At 30.4% G+C, this 19,016-nt stretch overlaps 6 protein-coding genes across 10 annotated transcripts in view; 3 read left to right on the plus strand and 3 right to left on the minus strand.

Annotated features, from left to right (window-relative positions):
* cno (adherens junction formation factor afadin) overlaps nt 1–5,970 on the minus strand; it is a 29,603-nt gene extending 23,633 nt beyond the window's left edge. For 2 of the 4 annotated variants that reach the window (XM_070635128.1, XM_070635125.1), the window contains exon 1: nt 4,969–5,326. The gene's annotated coding sequence lies outside the window, so the exon portion shown is untranslated. Of the gene's footprint in view, nt 1–4,968; nt 5,328–5,822 lie in introns of those variants that run through there. The other 2 variants (XM_070635126.1, XM_070635127.1) reach the window with 2 other exon arrangements.
* A 139-nt stretch (nt 5,971–6,109) lies between these two features.
* GlnRS (Glutaminyl-tRNA synthetase) lies at nt 6,110–8,873 on the plus strand. 2 transcript variants are annotated; one of them, XM_070634779.1, is made up of 4 exons: nt 6,110–6,235; nt 6,315–6,683; nt 6,751–7,398; nt 7,462–8,873. In XM_070634779.1, exons 2-4 carry the CDS (start codon nt 6,321–6,323, stop codon nt 8,803–8,805), a joined length of 2,355 nt encoding a protein of 784 aa, XP_070490880.1. In that variant the 5' UTR covers nt 6,110–6,235; nt 6,315–6,320; the 3' UTR covers nt 8,806–8,873. The 2 variants fall into 2 exon arrangements, with proteins under 2 accessions (XP_070490880.1, XP_070490881.1); XM_070634780.1 differs by having other exon boundaries at nt 6,116–6,239.
* A 62-nt stretch (nt 8,874–8,935) lies between these two features.
* On the minus strand, nt 8,936–12,042 carry LOC139086355 (protein ABHD18). The gene is made up of 4 exons (XM_070634781.1): nt 11,688–12,042; nt 11,566–11,594; nt 10,320–10,918; nt 8,936–10,249 (listed from the first exon to the last, which is right to left on the minus strand). The coding sequence occupies exons 1-4, from the start codon at nt 11,745–11,747 to the stop codon at nt 9,192–9,194; spliced, it is 1,746 nt and encodes a 581-aa protein (XP_070490882.1). The 5' UTR covers nt 11,748–12,042; the 3' UTR covers nt 8,936–9,191.
* Nucleotides 12,043–13,659: 1,617 nt separating this feature from the next.
* LOC139086356 (aldehyde dehydrogenase 1A1-like) lies at nt 13,660–16,015 on the plus strand. The gene is made up of 4 exons (XM_070634782.1): nt 13,660–13,816; nt 14,353–14,558; nt 14,609–15,003; nt 15,104–16,015. Exons 1-4 carry the CDS (start codon nt 13,781–13,783, stop codon nt 15,934–15,936), a joined length of 1,470 nt encoding a protein of 489 aa, XP_070490883.1. The 5' UTR covers nt 13,660–13,780; the 3' UTR covers nt 15,937–16,015.
* LOC139086357 (NADH dehydrogenase [ubiquinone] 1 beta subcomplex subunit 2, mitochondrial-like) lies at nt 16,007–16,740 on the minus strand. Its single transcript, XM_070634783.1, has 2 exons — nt 16,571–16,740; nt 16,007–16,345 (listed from the first exon to the last, which is right to left on the minus strand). Exons 1-2 carry the CDS (start codon nt 16,666–16,668, stop codon nt 16,138–16,140), a joined length of 306 nt encoding a protein of 101 aa, XP_070490884.1. The 5' UTR covers nt 16,669–16,740; the 3' UTR covers nt 16,007–16,137.
* Nucleotides 16,741–17,719: 979 nt separating this feature from the next.
* LOC139086330 (mRNA export factor GLE1) lies at nt 17,720–18,986 on the plus strand. Its single transcript, XM_070634749.1, has 3 exons — nt 17,720–18,144; nt 18,210–18,744; nt 18,802–18,986. Exons 1-3 carry the CDS (start codon nt 17,804–17,806, stop codon nt 18,883–18,885), a joined length of 960 nt encoding a protein of 319 aa, XP_070490850.1. The 5' UTR covers nt 17,720–17,803; the 3' UTR covers nt 18,886–18,986.
* Nucleotides 18,987–19,016: the final 30 nt, after the last annotated feature.

Consider the following 19,016-nt stretch of genomic DNA (forward strand, 5'->3'; position numbering starts at 1 on the left):
TCTTTCGTGAAGATATGCTTAATGATTATCATAAAAGGGCTACAATAGTCTTAAACAAATTAATTGTTTAACCAGACTGTCACTTGAAGTTTTATGGATTTTTCTGTGAAATTTTTTACGAATGGACGTGATGAAATTAATTAATGAGAAGACATGATCTTTTGACCAAGAAATTTATAATTTTCTAAATTATAGCTCATTGCTGCGATATTTATCTTGGTTGATGATAAACAGAGAATTTTAAACTATCAACAAAAAAATTGCTTTACATAAATGATAAGGCAGAAACCAGTTATTGTCTCATTTTATTGATACAACAATACGCCCAGCAATAATAAAAAGCAAAACAACCATAAATTGCAATGACAACGATCGCGTGGCTCACATTAATGATTCAAAGTTTATAAATTGAATAAAAGAAATTAAGTCGAACGGAAATTGAATTTATGTTTTATCAATCAAAATTTAACGGATTGAGACAAAGCAATATTGCAATAAACTTTATAAATTTATCCAAAACAGGTCAAAATGAGAAAGTTTTTATAATTGGGGAAGTATATGATTGGATTTAAATATGATTTTTATCTTATTAACACGAATTGGGTCCTTAATGCTTTAACTTGGCACAGTCTGAATTACAGGAAGTAATTCGCAATCAATGTTTTAAGGATTATAAGGTAGAGCTATAAGTCTCTAGGATTTTGCATGAAGAAGACGACGACTCCATATAGCGAGCTCTAAAGTGACAAAGTATTATCATTTTAGATTCATGCTAATAAGGTAATCATCTTTCTTAACAAAGTCCAATTGTTTAAAAAAGTCCAAAAGTGCTTCTATTTTAAAATTTGTATATTACTACTACAGAAAATAAAGAATTCAAACTTAGTCTTCCCCATTGTTATAATTTTTAGTTTGATTTCCGTTGTGTCATTCATGATCCGTAACGCCGCACCTTCTATACATAATGTTTTTTACTCTTTGAATCAACCGTTTTCTAGTTTGTTTCCTCTACTGACATGCATAATGAATAAATACATTCAGTTCTCATTAAAACTAATATTTTCATCTTCTTTTCTACTAAGATTTGCAGGAATTATCATTATTCTGTATTAGCTTAGTGTATAAAATTCATATGATGTATGGAAAAAGTAAAATGTTCAGTTCAGGGTACTTCCGTTTTGCATTTATTTCCATTTTCCCCCTTTTTTAAGTTTCAACATGCGACTAATAACATAACATTGTAGGACTTTGTAGCAGATTTAATTTGCCGACAAGTGTCAAGTAGCCCGTGAATTAAAGTTGCATTCTGGTGACATTCCTGTATGTCTGTGTAAGATTCCTGGATGTAATAAGTTGAAGTAAATCAACTTGCGGAATTACCTAACGGATCATTGGAGATCAACACTGGTGTACCATATGTTTGTGAATGAACTTCATAAAAAAACTTCATTAGCCTAAACATGTGCAGTTATTTGAGCTATATGCTGTAAATAATTTTCGCAACTTCTTACCGCCAAAAATTATGCACTCAAAGGTCAACAATACTGATTTTTAATTAAATTTTTGAAATCTAGCTTTTCTGTTACCTAGCTCTTGTAAATTGAAGATCTCAATATTTCCTTGATGAGTGAAAATTAGTGTTCCGCCAAAATAATAAGAAGGCTAATTTAAACCATAACACATGATAAAAATTAGCATTTCATTTACACTATAACAAGAGTCAGACTTCTTTGAGATCTTTTAACAATCGTTCTTATTCTCTTTATATTTCTTACTTTTATATAAATTTTTGAGTTTTTTCTGTGTTTTCTATAAATGCAGTTTGAATTAGTTCCAATTATGAATTAAGCAGAAGAATAATACATTCTTTCTTTATACCACAATATAATATAATAAAGAATTTATGTTTAGAGCACACAAACAGAAAAACCAGATCAAAGGCTTATTTTTCGCAATGTTAAGCTACTCATGCTTTGCATTGTTGCCAGTTTTTATTCTCATTCAGTATATTCACATTTTTTTTAATCCATGTGAATATGTAGAATTGTTGTTTCTGTTGATATCGAAATGGAAAAGAAGAGAGAAGAAAAGTTGAATGGCTTCTTTCTTTGGCGTATTAAAGGTACAAAAAGAGCGAAAATAAAGGAATACACAATGCTGGTGTTCGCCATCCGCCACTCTCTCAGCTCTTCGACAACATTTTGTGTATACTTTTTAAATTGTAAAATTAAATTTATTTCACAAAATTATAAATGTGTTTTGTATTTCCCGTACAACGGTATGAATCACAGACTCTATTGAACTTTGTGTGCTAAATCCTTTCATGAGGAGCAGAATATGCATCATAGCACTACAAAATTAAATTGAATGACTTATTAAATAAGAATTTAAAGAGCACATGATAAAGAGGTTATATATCCCACTTTCACTTGTTATCAGAACGACATTATGTTATGACCTTATCTTTATGTCTTTGTAAATATATCAAATGAGGTAATGTGTCGTTCACTAACTTTATTCAGAGGGTTGAGTACTTGCAATTAGAAATTCGAGGAATTCCATTATTTTGTAACGTAATAAGTGAACGACCCCTAATTATGCCAATTTCTATCATTATAAAATTTACCGAAAAAATCACAATTTCTTCACTGCTTCAATAGTGTCAAATGACCTAAATATATTTCTTAGATAATTGAATTTTTGGCAAATAAAAAAACTTATTAAACATTCACTAACGCAATGAAAATAACAATTGAATTTTTGGCATTCACATGTTGATGCCGAATGTATAAAAAAATCAGTTTTATTGTTTTTTTTTAAAGAAAGTTACGAAGAGAAAAAAAAATGACTGTTTCCCAATTAAAAATGCAAACACATATGACTGAGTAACTGTACATGGAGCAATCTCTTGTTTTTCATTCCACGAGGTTTTCTTTTATCGTAAGACATAATATTTTTGTTGTAACTTGAAGCACACATATTTTCTCATTTGTTATTTCTTTCGTTTCGTCACATTATGATGACGTGAATAGTTACAGTACACACACATATTTTTTTCTCTGCTCCAAAAGTGAATAAGAAAGAAGAAGAGAGAATAACTTGGTAGCAGCTCAGATTCTTTTACCTGTTGAAATTTTAAAATTGACGGATTTTTATAACTTAAAAAATAATATTCTATTTATGATGTTCGAACATACAAGAAACAACAAGAAATGGAGACAAGTTTGTGTCTTTACGTATTTTTATGGTTCTTAGTTTCTTTCTATCATACACTTAAATCCTCTTTATAATCGCATTATCCCTAAAAATTTAGGCTTTTGCTTCTAGACATATGACAATAAAAATGCTTAGATTCAGCATTCAGTGACATAAACGAAAGTGAAAGAAATAACACAAGCTATTACGGGAATTCTGAGCTCAGTTTAGTGACTCAAATGCATTTTTCATATGAAAATTTATACAACTAAAGTATAGTTGACACTGAAAATTTTGCACCGTATATGACCATGCGATGTATAAATATGTGTATATTATAACAAAATGCTTTTTTCATTGAGGGTAAGAATTTTGAAATTTTTTTCATTTTTATGTAAATAGTTGCGTGAGAAAAATTATTCCCTTAAAAATTTCTAGTTATTTTGCAAGAAAATTTACAACCCTAATATATTTAAATCATAAGATGAGAAGATTACGGTTTTTGATCATGGAAATTCTATAATGAATTTTTAATTATGATAAAATGATATTTTTTTAATAGATAGCATCATATGTTTACTTTTCACAACACAAAATAATGCATGACATTGTCAAACTATAGTGAATAGGACAAGAAAATGAATAAAACTGTGATGTTGATGATGATGCATAAAGAAGTCTATCACAAAGAGTAATAATGGATAAAAAAAATTGCGAGACATGTCAACAAAGTCGTTGACGGTAAACAAATTCGCGAACTGAGTAATGTATAAAAAGAAATTGTTTTAACCGAAACCTGTTTTCATTTGAGCATGTATTAGCGACCTGAACCCCAGTTATATTAAAAATTCATTTTCAGACATTGAGCGGCAAATCGGAGTGCAAAAAAAACAGCACAACACAATATTATCGGAAGCACAGTAATAATAATAATAGAAATAATAAAACAAAAATTAAAATGGTACTGTCTAAAATTGCTGACCTTTTCATATATATATACGAAATCATACATTTTATTGCTATAAAAACTGTTTTCTTATTAGATATACAAATAGCTTTACACAATTGAAGATCACCATATCTTAAAACATCACCGAAAATTTTAAAACCTGTTTTTGTTTTACTCGGTATCAGTCATACGATTAACATTGAATAATAATTTTCAAGGGTTTTAGATTAATAAATTAAATTAATGGGTTGTAAAAGATATGTTTTATTGTTATTTCTATTGCGTGTACTTTTTCCAAAAACATACATCAGAGACTTTATTTGCACTTTTCTATTTCAGTATAGGTATTTCGAAACTGAATGGTATATACTTGGGGTCAGACGTATATTTTCTCTTCATAACTATTTATTAAAATTTAATAATTATTAGAGGCACATTTGAGGGAAGCAGCATTGAAAAACACTTGATAGGTAATAATAAACTGTTTTGTTATGTCAGCTTCTCACTTGATGATTCAAGGTCTTAAAAAACAAACAGACAAACAGAGAATCGACTTGAGGAATGTGTGTCGCACAGTCTCATATCTTGTTTTGCCAAAGTTCAATAAAAAGGAGAGAACACACATTGCTGAATGTGCACGAATAAAATCAAACTATTTCTTCTGCCGCGTTGCTTATTTTACAACCTGTTGATCATGATCGAAACTTATTTAAATATTTGAATGCGCACATATACTCGGATTTATTTTATTCTTTTTCTTTCATATAGTTAGGTATACAGCAAATATTATCGCATTTTTTCGCTGATTTTTGTATTTAATTTACCTTTACGTCGTTCACTGTAGCTGTAAAGTATTAAAACTGATTTTGGTCGTAGACAAGCAACACGTTGCTAGTAAAATTTCTCTTTATAAACGTGTAATCCAAATAACGACAATTTTCACTTTTTCTTGGTTTTCCACAATATTTTACTTCTTTTTAATTTTCAATATATTTTTTTTGCTTATTTCATCACATTTCTTTTTTCAATTATTTTTTACTTCATTTCATTTCTGCTTTACACAGCTCTGACAAATTAATTAAAATTGAAAAGTATCACAGGAAATAACAAGAGATGCACTTTCAATTTTATTATAACTGTGGTTCTTTAAAAACTTCTTTGGTTTTCAGCTATAACTATTTGATTTGATTTATGTTAATTAAATATTAGGTCGGTAATGTAAATAAATTTAACATTATTAAATTATATATTCCAATATATTCCTGATCTAATTTTATTTATTATTTGCATAAATTAACAAAACGTCTTAACATGACGAGAAGTAAATTTCGACTAAAGTGTGAGTCTGTTTCTAAAAAAATGAGAGGCTCTTTTGCTGTATGTTGTTAAGCAACGTACATAACTTAAGCATTTTTTTTCTTCAAACCAACACATACAAACTATATAATCGCTCTCCAAAAAATATTTTTCCAGGTAAATTAAACAATGTCTTAAAACATCCAGCAAAAATGTATTTGCTTTAATTAATTTTCAAACAATCATTATACTATGATTGCATTATCACTACTTTAGCAATGTCTAATGACTCACAATATAAAATTTAATTCTTAATTAATGATGTATACACAAGATCACAATACAAATACACAAAAATATTAATTCTAACGTAATTTTTTACCTGTTTAAAACATAATGCACAAAAATTAGGCACTAAAATATTGATATTAATGTTATTTTTCACTTTCCAAAGGCACTTTGCTTTATTATCTATATACTTTAATTATTTTTTCCAGCTTATAATCACGATTTTCTTGATTTTTTAAGAAAAATTAATTTTTAACAAAAACAGAAATTCAGAATCTAACGAATTTTACAGCACGGAAGTTAATGACATATCTTCCACGATGTTTTCGATCATTTACATCAATTTTAACGGTTTTCAAAAATTTGAATTTCAGACATTCCGTCAAGTTGAAACCAAAAACATACTATAAAGCAGTCGGCTATTTGCAAAATAAAAAAAAAGTTCTCCTTCCACGCTGCTTAAAAATCGAGAAATTAACATTATCTCAGTGAGCATAGTTAATCGACGTAAGTAAGATGTTTTAATGAATAAGTAGACGATTAATTTAATAGTTAATTCTTATCCCTTTAAATATTTTAATTTTAGTCAAAAATGGCAAATTCTGATGAAATAATTAAAAATTTCATATCATTGGGATTGAGCGAACAAAAAGCTAAGGAAACGCTTAAGAATGCATCTCTCACGAAGAACTTAACGCTTGCATTAAATAGTCTGGAAAGTCAGAAGAGAAAAATCGAAGATTTGCAAAAAACTTCCGGTTTATTAATTTATCATTTGTGCTCAAAAATAAAGGCGCAATCAATGCAATATCTGGATCTTTTAGTTGGAATGATCGCAGACAATAAGCTAGATAATACGCTTCGAGTTGATTTCTCGTTGGAATATGTTTTAACACACAGTGTAAAAGCTGATTTAATCAACGTGGCAGAATTGGAGAAATTTTGTGGAGTTAATGTAATTTGAATCTCTCTGTGAGCTGTGTTATGAGCAAGTATTATTATTTTAATATTCTGTCTTTTAGGTAATTGTAACACCGGAGGAGATCGACAAAGCAGTCGAAGAGATTATTAAGAAGAACAAATCAGAATTAATTGAACAACGCTATCGTTTTAATGTTGGAAAGTTATTAGCCGAAGTTCGTACTAAATTGCCTTGGGCCGATGGTAAGGCAGTGAAATCGGAAGTAGATGTTCAAATTTTTGACTTACTAGGACCAAAAACTGAGGCTGATTTAGCTCCCCAACAACCAGTAAAGTCCAAAAAAGCAGCTAAGCCGGCTACTAAAGCAGTCGAAAAGAATAAGGAAGCAACAAGTGAGAAGAAGGATGATGATACAGCACTAACAATTATGGAATTAATGAAGACTCGAGTTAATTTCCATAAACCTGGTGAGAATTACAAAACGGATGGATATGTAACAACACCAAATACCGAAAGACTTCTAAAGGAACATTTAAAATTAACGAATGGTCAAGTTAGAACTAGATTTCCACCAGAACCAAATGGAATTTTGCATATTGGACATGCTAAAGCTATCAATATTAATTTTGGATATGCTCAAGCTCATGATGGAATATGCTTTTTGCGTTATGATGACACAAATCCAGAAAAGGAAGAGGAAAAGTTCTTTGTTGGCATTAAAGATATGGTTGAATGGCTTGGTTATAAGGTATTAAAAACATTTTTTAAGTCATAAGTGACAGATTTATAATACATTTATTTATTTTTGTAGCCACATCAAATAACACACTCATCAGATAATTTTAAACAACTTTATGAATGGGCAATTGTACTGATAAAGAAAGGTTTGGCGTATGTGTGCCATCAAACAGCAGAAGAAATGAAAGGTTTTAATACTGAATTGAGTAAATGGCGTGATCGTCCAATTGAAGAGAGTTTACAGCTCTTTGAAGACATGAAAAATGGAAAAATTGATGAAGGTGCTGCTACATTACGAATGAAGATTACATTAGAAGAAGGTAAAGTCGATCCAGTTGCTTATAGAATAAAATTCATTGCACATCACAGAACTGGAAATGATTGGTGCATTTATCCAACTTATGATTATACACATTGTTTATGCGATAGTATTGAACAAATTACGCATTCATTGTGCACAAAAGAATTTCAATCAAGAAGATCTAGTTACTACTGGCTTTGCAATGCATTAGACATCTATTGTCCAGTACAATGGGAATATGGTCGCTTAAATGTAAACTATACAGTAGTTTCAAAAAGAAAAATTGCTAAACTTATTACTGAGAAAATTGTTAATGATTGGGATGATCCTAGACTATTTACATTAACTGCTTTAAGAAGAAGAGGATTTCCAGCAGAGGCTATCAATAGTTTCTGTGCAAGAATGGGAGTTACTGGTGCTCAAGGAAGTGTTGATCCTACTATGCTCGAATCAGTTGTACGAGACTTCTTTAATACAACTGCTCCCCGAAGACTTGTCGTTCTAGAGCCATTAAAAGTTACTATAAGTAATTTTATTAGCGATAAAGCTATCAATTTAACTATACCCGATTTTCCTGCTCAACCGGAAAATAAAGCAACGCATAATATTGTCTTTGATCGCGTCGTTTATATTGAACAATCAGATTTTAAGGAAAATCCAGAAAAGGGTTATCGTAGATTATCTCCGAATCAAACGGTTGGCCTTCGACATGCAAGTGTTGTATTGAAAGTGGAAAAAGTGATTAAAAATGACATTGGCAAGGTTGTCGAACTGATTTGTTCATGTGAAAAGGTTGAAGTTGCTGAGAAACCTAAAGCATTCATTCAATGGGTGTCTGATCCTTATGAAATCGAAGTTCGCTTGTATGAACGATTATTCATGCACAAAAATCCTGAAGATGTTAATGAAGTTCCTAATGGTTTCCTTTCTGATTGCAATAAGGATTCATTGAAAATTCTCAAATCATATGCTGATAAATCTTTATCAAGTGCAAAAGTTTATGATAAATTTCAATTTGAGAGAATTGGTTTCTTCTCTGTTGATCCTGATTCTAAGGATGGAAAACTTGTTTTCAACCGTACTGTGTCATTAAAAGAGGATAGCACTAAAGAATAACTTTTAATTTTTTACATTGTTAGCATTTTTAAATGGTTTTCAATAAAAATTAAACATTATTCAATTTATTGTATTTGCATTTCCATTTCTTCTAAGTGATAATCGGGCAAGGATAAGAATTGTTCTGAAGTATTGTATAAAAACTTATTTTTTTTATTTTATTAATTTCTGTGTAAAATATTAACAATCCTTTTATGTGTTTAAACACATATAAAAAGTTTACAAAATGTTCAATTCAGTTGCTCTTTGCGGTTCATCAAAGATAAAGGAACAAATATAAAATATTGAAATTTATAGACAATGTTATCACATTCAATAAATAACTAAAAACTTGTATTACTAGACAAGCAGTGTTTAGCAATTTGTTTAGCCCACTTAACAAAAATTTATGAGCTAGATACTTTAATTTGGTTAGGAATTGCATTGGCTAAAGCATTTTCAGTTCCTTCCTTTTCTTTGTGATCATTTTGATTGTGGTACTTCTTCTTTGCCCTTTCAAATGCTTCGATGATTGAGCTTCTAAATATTTTTTGGTGTAAAACATATGCTGATACGTGACCAGCGTCAAGATACTTTACTGTAGCACCTGGCCAAATATCCTCTAAGCTCGAACAACCTTCTCTTGGAACATATCCATCATCTTTAGCACATACAGCAATTATAAGACTAGTATCGAGAGGTACACTGAAATTTTTCAAGTGCGTACATTCATCCATCATTCCTCGCATAAATTGAGTAGCTTCACGTTCCCACCAATTTGTTTTACCAATAGTAATTTTCTCTCTTACTGGCAAATTAGGAATATCGCTCTTCGCACTATCTGAGGTTGATGATTTTGTAAGCAAATTCATCAGTCGAGTATATGAAAGATTGAATGCTGTAGAAAATATTGTGCTTGAATCGTTTGATGATGTGTCAGATTGAAGTGAATTTGTTGTCAAAGCAGTAGATTGTGGCTCTTTATTATCAGCTACTGTTGAATTTGTTTTCTCTTCAAGTACTTTTTGGTTGAACTTTGCTGTCTTTAATTGTTTTAATGCAATTTGAATTTTTTCATTTAATTCATTAATCTCGGATGCTGTTAATTCACAATTCTCCCCTGCCAATAGCTTGTTGAGCAAATCCATTGATAAATTTAATTTATTTGAGCGACCATTTATTTCAAGAAACTGTTTCTTAGCATGTAAAGGATTTGTTTCGTTGATAATTGTTAAGTTGACTTCCTTGTCCATTTGTAATATTATTTTCGTCGTATCCTTAATGTCTTCTTTTAATTCCTTCATAGACTTTTGGAAATTTTGTATAAAATGTTTCCCTGCGATAAAAGCGTCATCAACAACTGTAACCATTTTGCTAAGTTTCTCACGATAATTTCCATCAGCATAATATTGTGTCTCTAGCATATCCCAGTTAATAGAATGTGACATAACACCCTCTGTAAATACTATAATTTACATAAAGTAAAGAAAATTAGTTCATTTGTTCTAATTTATTATGAATATGTTGTTAATTACCAGAACTAGCAGTAGACCAGCTGAGACATGGTACCAAAACTAAAGGTTTTTTATAATTACTAGCTGCTAAACTTGCCATATGTCCTCCCATGCTTAATCCTGTTATTCCTAATGGACCAAGACCCATCTTTTCGCACCAATTTAGCAATACCATTGATTCTAATATTAAGCAGCCACCCATGACGAATATATCAGAAACATTATGAAGTGCGGATGCAACTTGATCTGCTGGTTTTCTTAAACCATAAAATGGATTTTCAAGAATAATTGCACCAAGTCCAGCCTCTTTCATTAATGGTTTACAAAGAAGATTACGTCTTCTCCAAAAATAATGATCTCCAGTTCCAGCAAGATGTAAACAAACAGGCTTAAAATTCTCTTCTCTCCATTTCTTCGGTAAAATCATTTGAAAGTGAGCATCTTGAGCTTCTTCAGGCACCAATCCAGGCAAATGTAGTTCAAGTGGTGTCATAAATTTTCCTTCGATCGTTATACAGTCTGATGATTCCTCTTCCTTTGTAATTTGTATTGGATAGTCTTCAGGAACTAATTTTATACATGCTTCACGATTTGACATAATTTTTCGGAATTCAAACAATCTAAAATTAACATCGAAAAAAATGAATGATCAGTTAATTTAACTTCTGTGTATAAATAATGTTGTATGTTCTAATAATAGTGACATGTAGTAAAATTAGCCGATAAAAAATAAGAGCAAACTGTATTTAAGAAGAGTTTGAATGTCATCGACTCACTTTACGTAGTACATCATCATCATTGAAACGATGATTTTCTCGTGTACGAAGAAATATCGTACGATATGCTTGTTTGTTATGAAAGAAGATGAAAATATAATTTTCTTGTGGACTAGCTATATACAACGAAATCTAATCTAATGATTTTCATTCATTTATTTATTTGCGCTAAAAATCATCTGTTGATACATTACATACGTAAAATCACATTTCCAAAAAAAACCCGAACAAAATACAAAGTACATAACGAGGTAGTGATAAGAGTATCTTGTCAGGATAGAATAAGAAAACTATTATATATTAAAATCATGAGAAAACTATTGACTTTATGCTAAGTCGTAATATTTTTCATTTAATACCGGTCAATTATGTCATTTATTTACTCTTTTCATTTCTTTAATGACGATTTTGCAATCATCAATATGATTTTCAATGATTCACAAAATATCACGTAGTACATATTTTCGTCACTAAGTTATTTATTAGCTTACCTTTGTAAATTTTTCGGTTCTCCCCATCCCTATCGAGTCATTAGAAAATCAGGTGATGTGGATAAACAAGAAAGACAATTAGATAATGACTAATAAATTAAATTTTCTCGTTTTCTTCTTACTTTTGTGAAGAATTTTCCGAGTAGTAATGATCGATATACTGCGTCTAATTTTGATGGCATCTTTAACTTTCTTATCAATATTAATTAAAATTATATTTGACACTTAAAAAATGTTCTAATTCACTGAAGTATCAACTGCTTTTTAAGCAAAAAGCCTTTTGCTTCCTGAATGTTCTGTATCTCTCTTGTTATTGTTTTTTGTTTACAATTTTTCACTTTATTTTGTTGAAGTATGACAAATTATCTTTAAGAGAAATAAGTAAGCACGATTATTAATGTCTCAATAAAATTTTATTTATTTTCACTTCTATCACTTTTAGAGTTTTTAGTTAACTAAGTTCTTTCGCCAAATATTCGTTGACTTTTATATAGTTACATACAATTTTCTTCTGCTCATCTAAAAATCAGACGATATTTTATTCTCTCCCGCTCACTTTTCTCAATTTTAACTATATTTTTACAATATCAATTATCAATTTTAGCCACTTTGTCCAATTGTTGATATATGATCATGTAAACAAACTTCGTCCTAAACAAAACTAACAATTTAGCAATTTAGATATGAGAAGATCCAAATAATGTTTATTAACACCCCGAATGGAACAAGAACCTACGTCTTACGAGGTTGATAGAATGGGTGTCGCAAAGCACACTTAAACTTACCTATTTTTTGTATCCAGCGATCATTACACAGCACAAATCCATCACGACAGATCTATCTTCTGACGAACCCAACATGAGCTCATGGATCACAATTGATCTGTACAATCAGTAAAACAATTAAGTAATAAATTGTGTTTTACTCACTATGAATAGAAAAATGCGTTTAGATTACTATGATCACAAATTAATGTACTCGTTTTAAAAATATCATGAGCGTTATAATAGACCAGTCAGAAACATCATTTTAGAGACTATAATTTATTTTTATGAATCGTAGATAAATGTGACCGGTTTATAAAAATATGCAGTACTGAAAAGATGTTTTTGTTTATCGATATTTCAAGTTTTGGTGACGATCGTACGATTTTTTAGTTTTAGTATGTAAATAAGCTTACTACGATTTATTTGGGGGCTCGCTCATCGCAGATATATAAATTTAGCCTTGATTATTGTTTACAATTTCTTTGTGATTTTCAGTTTTACGTACAAAATAAACAGCTGAAAACGCGACTAGATTTGTTTTGGAACTGATTTACATACATTACCTAACAAAATAAATATTGAGTCCCTATTTGCACATTAATCATTTTGCATAGTTAACGATATGTATAAATGCCTGCTGATAAGCTATTCTACAGATTCACATTTCAACAACAATCATTTGTTATGAGCAGTTACGAGCTATAATGTTGATTATTGAAGAATTTGATTGTTTTTTAACCTCAGTCACCCAATACATGTACATTAAAAGTTATTTTGGTTCCAATCATAATGATTTGCAATTCCTTATTTTATCTTATCGGACCAATTTTGATACCGAATACTTTAAGTGCTTACTAAACAAAATTACCCTGTTTGTTGTTCTCATTTAAGCCATGTAAATTTAATGATGTGAATTAAATTTTTTTAAAAATTTATGTTGCATGCTTTATAATGCACAGGATGGGAATGCACAAGTGTTCAACTCATGAAAGAAAAAAAATCAAATACATTGAAGACTATTCACACATGTGTATGAAATTGATAAGAGTATGAAATGTTTATTTTGCCGGCATTTAAGTCTAGAAGGGGTTAAAACACATAAATAAATAAAGCCTAAAATCGCTAGATTGCTGTGGTTGGTACGTCAATGCTATTTTTAGTAATATTTTATTTATCGCGTTGTGCTTCTTGAGGACATAGTTAGGAACCAATATTTTTAGAAATGCTGAATCACGCACTAGGTTAAAAAATATTCCAACCCTTTGAAAATCATTTAAGCCAACACCAATACTTAGACACTTGCTAGCTTATTCTTCCATTGTTTTCTCAGCTTTATTGTATAAAACAGTAGTCTGACATGTGATGAGCGCTCATTCTCGTTTTATAGCTGGAGGTGATCAAATCGTTTTCAAGTGAAGCATTTCTATTAAATTCTTTAAGCATTAAATATGGCAAATCCAAATCAAGAGATTAAATATACTAAAGTAAGTACAACTAATAATAGAATATCAGAAGATTTAATTGATTGCACAGACATAAAGTGACATTTGTGAGTTTTGGAGATAAGTGACAATGGCGAGATTAATGTTATCAAAAGCTAGAAATCAGTGTGTCTTCTTATTTAATAATTTAGTTCTTTTGTGCTTTAAAGCGGCATTCTATACATTTTGTCTACAATTTATTAATTCATAAATAATTTTACTGACAATTTCCAAATTATTGTCAATCATACGCCTACTTGGCTCTAATTAATTCAATTCCAGGCATGGACACCTAATGAAATATTCTTTTGTTCCAAATGAAATTTTCGTGTCCATGCCTGAATTGTATTAGAAATGTTAAGCTCAATCATTAATATTAAATGCAATGCTCACAAATGATAAGATATCATTAATGCGTTTGAGCATTGCATGTAAGGAAGCTTAATTGACATTTAGAGACAAATTAGGCAGTCCAAAGTTCAATTTCAAGTGTTTTGAGCAGCTATTGATTTTGCTTTTTTATTATATTTTATCTCTAGCTCTTTATCAACAATGAATTTGTTGATTCAGTAAGCAAGAAGACATTTGAAACATTAAATCCTGCAAATGGAAAGAAGCTTGCTGATATTTCTGAAGGTTTCAAAGAAGATGTTGATATTGCTGTTGAAGCCGCAAAGAAAGCATTTAAAAGAGGATCGGAATGGCGTAACACAACTGCTGCTCAACGTGCAGATTTGATGCTTAAGTAAGTTAATGCGATTTTATTAGAAAAAAATTAACCAATTTCTATTACAGACTTGCTGACTTGATCAAACGTGATATTGACATCCTAGCTAATTTGGAATCATTGGATAATGGAAAACCATTTGAAAGTGCTAAAGGAGACATGTATTTCTGCACAATGTTGCTTCGTTACTACGCTGGGTATGCAGACAAAGCTCACGGCCGTACAATTCCAACTGAACCAAACATGTTTAGTTATGTCCGTAAGGAACCAATTGGCGTCTGTGGACAAATCATACCTTGGAACTATCCAGCCTTAATGGTTGTGTTCAAATTAGCACCAGTTTTGGCCACAGGATGTGTTACAATCCTTAAACCTGCAGAACAAACTCCATTAACAGCATTATATATCGCTGCTTTGACTAAAGAAGCAGGAATTCCAGCTGGCGTAATAAACGTCATCACAGGTAATAAAACTTGACCTTTAATTGTCCGTATAAATGGACCGTAATCTAAGTTACAGTAGATCCAGTGAACAGTTATTAAAGAAATTTAATTTTTAAACAGGATTTGGACCAACAGCCGGAGCTGCTATTTCAACGCACAAAGACATCAGAAAGGTAGCATTTACAGGTTCAACTGAAATCGGAAAATTGATAATGGAGGCAGCAGCAAAATCAAATTTGAAAAAGGTTTCACTTGAATTAGGAGGAAAGAGTCCATTAGTTGTGTTTGATGATGTAAATCTAGATGAAGTTGTTCCTTTAGCTCAAGAAGCTATATTCACCAACTCAGGACAAATTTGCTGTGGTGGAAGTAGAACTTTTGTTCAAGAAGGCATTTACGATGAGTTTGTTAAACGTACTGTTGAACATGCTAAAAAGAGAAAGGTTGGATGTCCATTCGATTCAAACACACAACAAGGTCCACAAGTCGATCAAGTCACATTTGATAAAATCCTTACTTATATTGAATATGGAAAGAAGGATGGAGCAAAATTGGAATTCGGTGGAAAAAGATGGGGAGATGAAGGCTTTTTCGTTGAACCAACTGTCTTTTCAAATGTAACTGACGACATGAGAATTGCACAAGATGAAATTTTTGGACCAGTACAGTCAATCATTAAGTTCAAGACATTAGATGAAGTCATTGAAAGAGCAAATAATACTGAATATGGCTTAGCTGCAGGAATTTTCACAAAGAATTTAAATAATGCCATTACTTTCGCTAATTCCGTTGAAGCAGGAACTGTTTGGATCAATTGTTATAATGCTACAGCCGTTACAAGTCCATTTGGCGGCTACAAACTCTCTGGAATTGGACGTGAACTTGGCGAAGAGGGTATCAATTTGTATATGGAAACTAAATCTGTTTCGATCAATCTTGCAGCAAATGTTTAAATTCCTTCTGTGGCAAATCTGTTGTCGGTGGCTATACATATAAATCTTGAATAAAAATTGATTTCGTTCATTAATTTCACACTTTGAATTTTATTTTTGGATAGAAATTTGTCCATCGTTTAGTTTCTTGTTTCAATTATATACACTTCACGAGTAGTTCTATTGGCTGATGACAAACTTTATATATTTATTCTAATAATTTTATTCATCTTCCATATCATCTGGAATTCCAAGTTCCTTATCGGTCCATAATCTTGGATCAGGTTCTGGAAATTCGCCTGTAATATGTTCTGGTTCATGCCATAAGTGCCACAAAACCCACCACCACATCAAACCAGCTACTACTGGAGCACCGTAACGAACATATGCAGGATGTGAAGAATCTGGTGGTCCTTGACGATAATTCCACCTTAAAAATTAAAAATAATAAAAGCCGTCAATTATATAATAAAATTGAAATAAATTAGTAATGCTAAATAACACTTGATTTGATTCAATTTATCATGTTGTTAGCAGTGTCGAAATATATCTTAACATGTTCACTTGTATGTAAAATTCATTAAATTAATTAACTTTTTCTTATTTGTAAAATTTTTACTCAAATTTCAAAAATTCCTTTTTTGAGGATACTCACTCAGCGTGTGCTCGACGAATCGGCTGATTCTGGACTCCTTTGGATCTTAAACTATTACTTAAGATCCTACTAAGCAGAACCACTCTAGATTGTATCATTTTCCTTGTTTAATAAGAATTGGAAAAACTAGAAAATGTTTTCTTTAATTTCAGAGTGTGCTTAGAAAAATAAATTCAAAAATAAAAAGTCAGTTAAAAGCGACAAGAATATTTTTTTCACATCAGATATTTTTATTAATATTATTAATTAAGAAATATTGTTCACAATGGAATATTTATATCATTTACTTTTGCTTAGTCTTTTTAGAACTGCTTGGTTCAGCACTTTCCGAGCTAGCTTGACTTCTTGATTTTTGCCAGTTCAAAGGTTTTTTACGATAAAGTGGATATGGAGGAATGGTAATCAATAATGCAAGAACAAATCCAGCAGCTAAAATATAGATGGTTTGAGAGAATTGTTGAATTACAGCTCCGAAAATCAGTCCAACAAATCCAAAAAGTGTAATTATCAATCGAGATATTTTTTCGGCTTTTGCTTGCCCTTCAAAATCCTAGATTACAAATAAAATAACAACATTAATATCTTTATGTACTTCAATAACATTTCAATTTTCGCTTACCATATGAGTTTGAACATTAAACATGATTAATATAATTAAATTTCTATTTTTTCCTTCTTAATATTTTTGTTGTCGTGGATTTTATTTTTATTTTGTTTCTGAACGCAAGTTTTTCTTCACTGAACACCTTCAATGTGGTCTAGAATTTCAAAGTTATTGGCACTTATTGTTTTATGATAGAATTTTAATTTCAAGACATCTAATAAGAAATCAAATAAGATTTTCTAATATTGTAAATCTCTTATAAAGTAGAGCTTTTATAACGTTCGTATAAGATTTAAATAATATTTATTATACATAGTTGAAAACCCTTTATATACAAAAATTCAGTCTGTAATTGAACTCCTAAGAATAAACACCATTATTAGCAATTAATTCGTGATAAAGAATTGACAGTAATTATGCTGCCGCATAATTGCACAAAAATTTCCTAAAGAACAAGCATAAGCATTCCTATACATGAATCTTATTTGAAAAGTGCTTTCGAAAATCAAAGTAAACATTCGAAAAATATTTTTACATTGCAAATTTTTTTATAGATTATTTTCATTCCTATAGTGCTTGTTTAATGTTAATTTTTATATATTTTATTGTAATATGATTTATATCAAGAAATGAACGACGAATTTTATTCAAAATTCCCTTCATTCAATAAGAATTCAAAAGAGAATCGACGACATCAAAAGTTTACCGTTGATTATAATGAATTTCTAAGAACGAAAAAGGATGTTCCAATTGAAAATCGGAACAAAACTCTTAAATCTAAGATTCCAGTCTCAAAACCTCAATCTATAGATGTTTTTTCTGTAGAAGAACGAAATAAAAAAGCAAAGAATGAGTCTAGGGAGAAGCAGATATTGTATCAAAAACTCCTTTTACAACAAATTGAGGAAGAAAAAATTAAAAGAAAAATTCAGAAGGAAAAGGAACGAGACAATGAAAGAATTTTAGAGGAGTAAGTTATTAATTTAATTAAATGTCGAATGACCTTAATGACCATTGCCCCATGATATTTTTTAGGCGCTTGCAAAAGCAAATTGAAAGTATGAATATTAAAAACAATGATCCTTGGCCAAGTAACAGAGTAGTAGAGAGAATTTCATTATCAGAAAATGACAAATATTCATCAAGACGGAATAATGATGTTTATCGGTACTTCAGTAAATCGTCCATTAGCCTTTTTAATTATAAGGATAAATATTTTAATGATTTAAATTTTGGTAAACACAATCAAGAAGTAAGACAATTAGCAAATTGCTCACAATGTCACAAAAAAGTTGAGATTTTATGCAATGAGTGTCAACATCATAAACAATACAATCATTTGAATGAAGCATTAAATATCGACTTTCCACCAAATCGCACAAATCGTCCGCTCAAAATGCTTACCTATAGAGACAACTATGCTCCTTATACTTTCGACAATTCTACTAGGCTCCAAAAGAATACTCAAAATGATCTCGAAAAATACAACTATCCAAAAATTTACAAGGAATTGAAGAAGATGAAGAATCCCAATGAAAATGTGATAAAAAACGACGTTATTATTGATAAAGTAAGTTCAAAAAATTTAATAGTTTCTACAAATTTAGTTTCTAATGATATATTACAGAAGGATGAGCTTGAAGAATTGTTAGGAGATCAGCAATATACAGTCATTACTGGATATGCAAAGAGCTTATTAGAGAAAAAATAAATTTCTTCCAGAACTATTAGTATTAGTAAATGCTTATTTTTAAAAAAGAAAGCAAGTTGCTCAAAACTGAGCAAATAAAGATATTTACTGTTATTACTTCACACACCTGACTACCTTTTATTGTTTCTCCA

Source organism: Chironomus tepperi, unplaced genomic scaffold, assembly GCF_022539635.2.
Source record: "Chironomus tepperi strain 1889 unplaced genomic scaffold, CSIRO-AGI_Ctep_v1 contig_85, whole genome shotgun sequence".
Lineage (NCBI taxonomy): Eukaryota > Metazoa > Arthropoda > Insecta > Diptera > Chironomidae > Chironomus > Chironomus tepperi.

Excerpts from the sequence above, each read along its gene's own strand:
- GlnRS (XM_070634779.1), top strand. The coding sequence starts at position 6,321 with ATGGCAAATTCTGATGAAATAATTAAAAATTTCATATCATTGGGATTG. Across the intron at positions 6,684-6,750 it reads AGAAATTTTGTGGAGTTAAT|GTAATTGTAACACCGGAGGA; the intron begins GTAATTTGAATC and ends TCTGTCTTTTAG. Across the intron at positions 7,399-7,461 it reads TTGAATGGCTTGGTTATAAG|CCACATCAAATAACACACTC; the intron begins GTATTAAAAACA and ends TTATTTTTGTAG.
- LOC139086355 (XM_070634781.1), bottom strand. The coding sequence starts at position 11,747 with ATGCCATCAAAATTAGACGCAGTATATCGATCATTACTACTCGGAAAA. Across the intron at positions 10,919-11,565 it reads GAACCGAAAAATTTACAAAG|ATTGTTTGAATTCCGAAAAA; the intron begins GTAAGCTAATAA and ends TGTTAATTTTAG. Across the intron at positions 10,250-10,319 it reads CTGGTCTACTGCTAGTTCTG|TATTTACAGAGGGTGTTATG; the intron begins GTAATTAACAAC and ends TGTAAATTATAG.
- LOC139086356 (XM_070634782.1), top strand. The coding sequence starts at position 13,781 with ATGGCAAATCCAAATCAAGAGATTAAATATACTAAA. Across the intron at positions 14,559-14,608 it reads CGTGCAGATTTGATGCTTAA|ACTTGCTGACTTGATCAAAC; the intron begins GTAAGTTAATGC and ends TTTCTATTACAG. Across the intron at positions 15,004-15,103 it reads CGTAATAAACGTCATCACAG|GATTTGGACCAACAGCCGGA; the intron begins GTAATAAAACTT and ends ATTTTTAAACAG.
- LOC139086357 (XM_070634783.1), bottom strand. The coding sequence starts at position 16,668 with ATGATACAATCTAGAGTGGTTCTGCTTAGTAGGATCTTAAGTAATAGT. Across the intron at positions 16,346-16,570 it reads ATTCGTCGAGCACACGCTGA|GTGGAATTATCGTCAAGGAC; the intron begins GTGAGTATCCTC and ends TTAATTTTTAAG.
- LOC139086330 (XM_070634749.1), top strand. The coding sequence starts at position 17,804 with ATGAACGACGAATTTTATTCAAAATTCCCTTCATTCAATAAGAATTCA. Across the intron at positions 18,145-18,209 it reads AATGAAAGAATTTTAGAGGA|GCGCTTGCAAAAGCAAATTG; the intron begins GTAAGTTATTAA and ends GATATTTTTTAG. Across the intron at positions 18,745-18,801 it reads ACGACGTTATTATTGATAAA|AAGGATGAGCTTGAAGAATT; the intron begins GTAAGTTCAAAA and ends GATATATTACAG.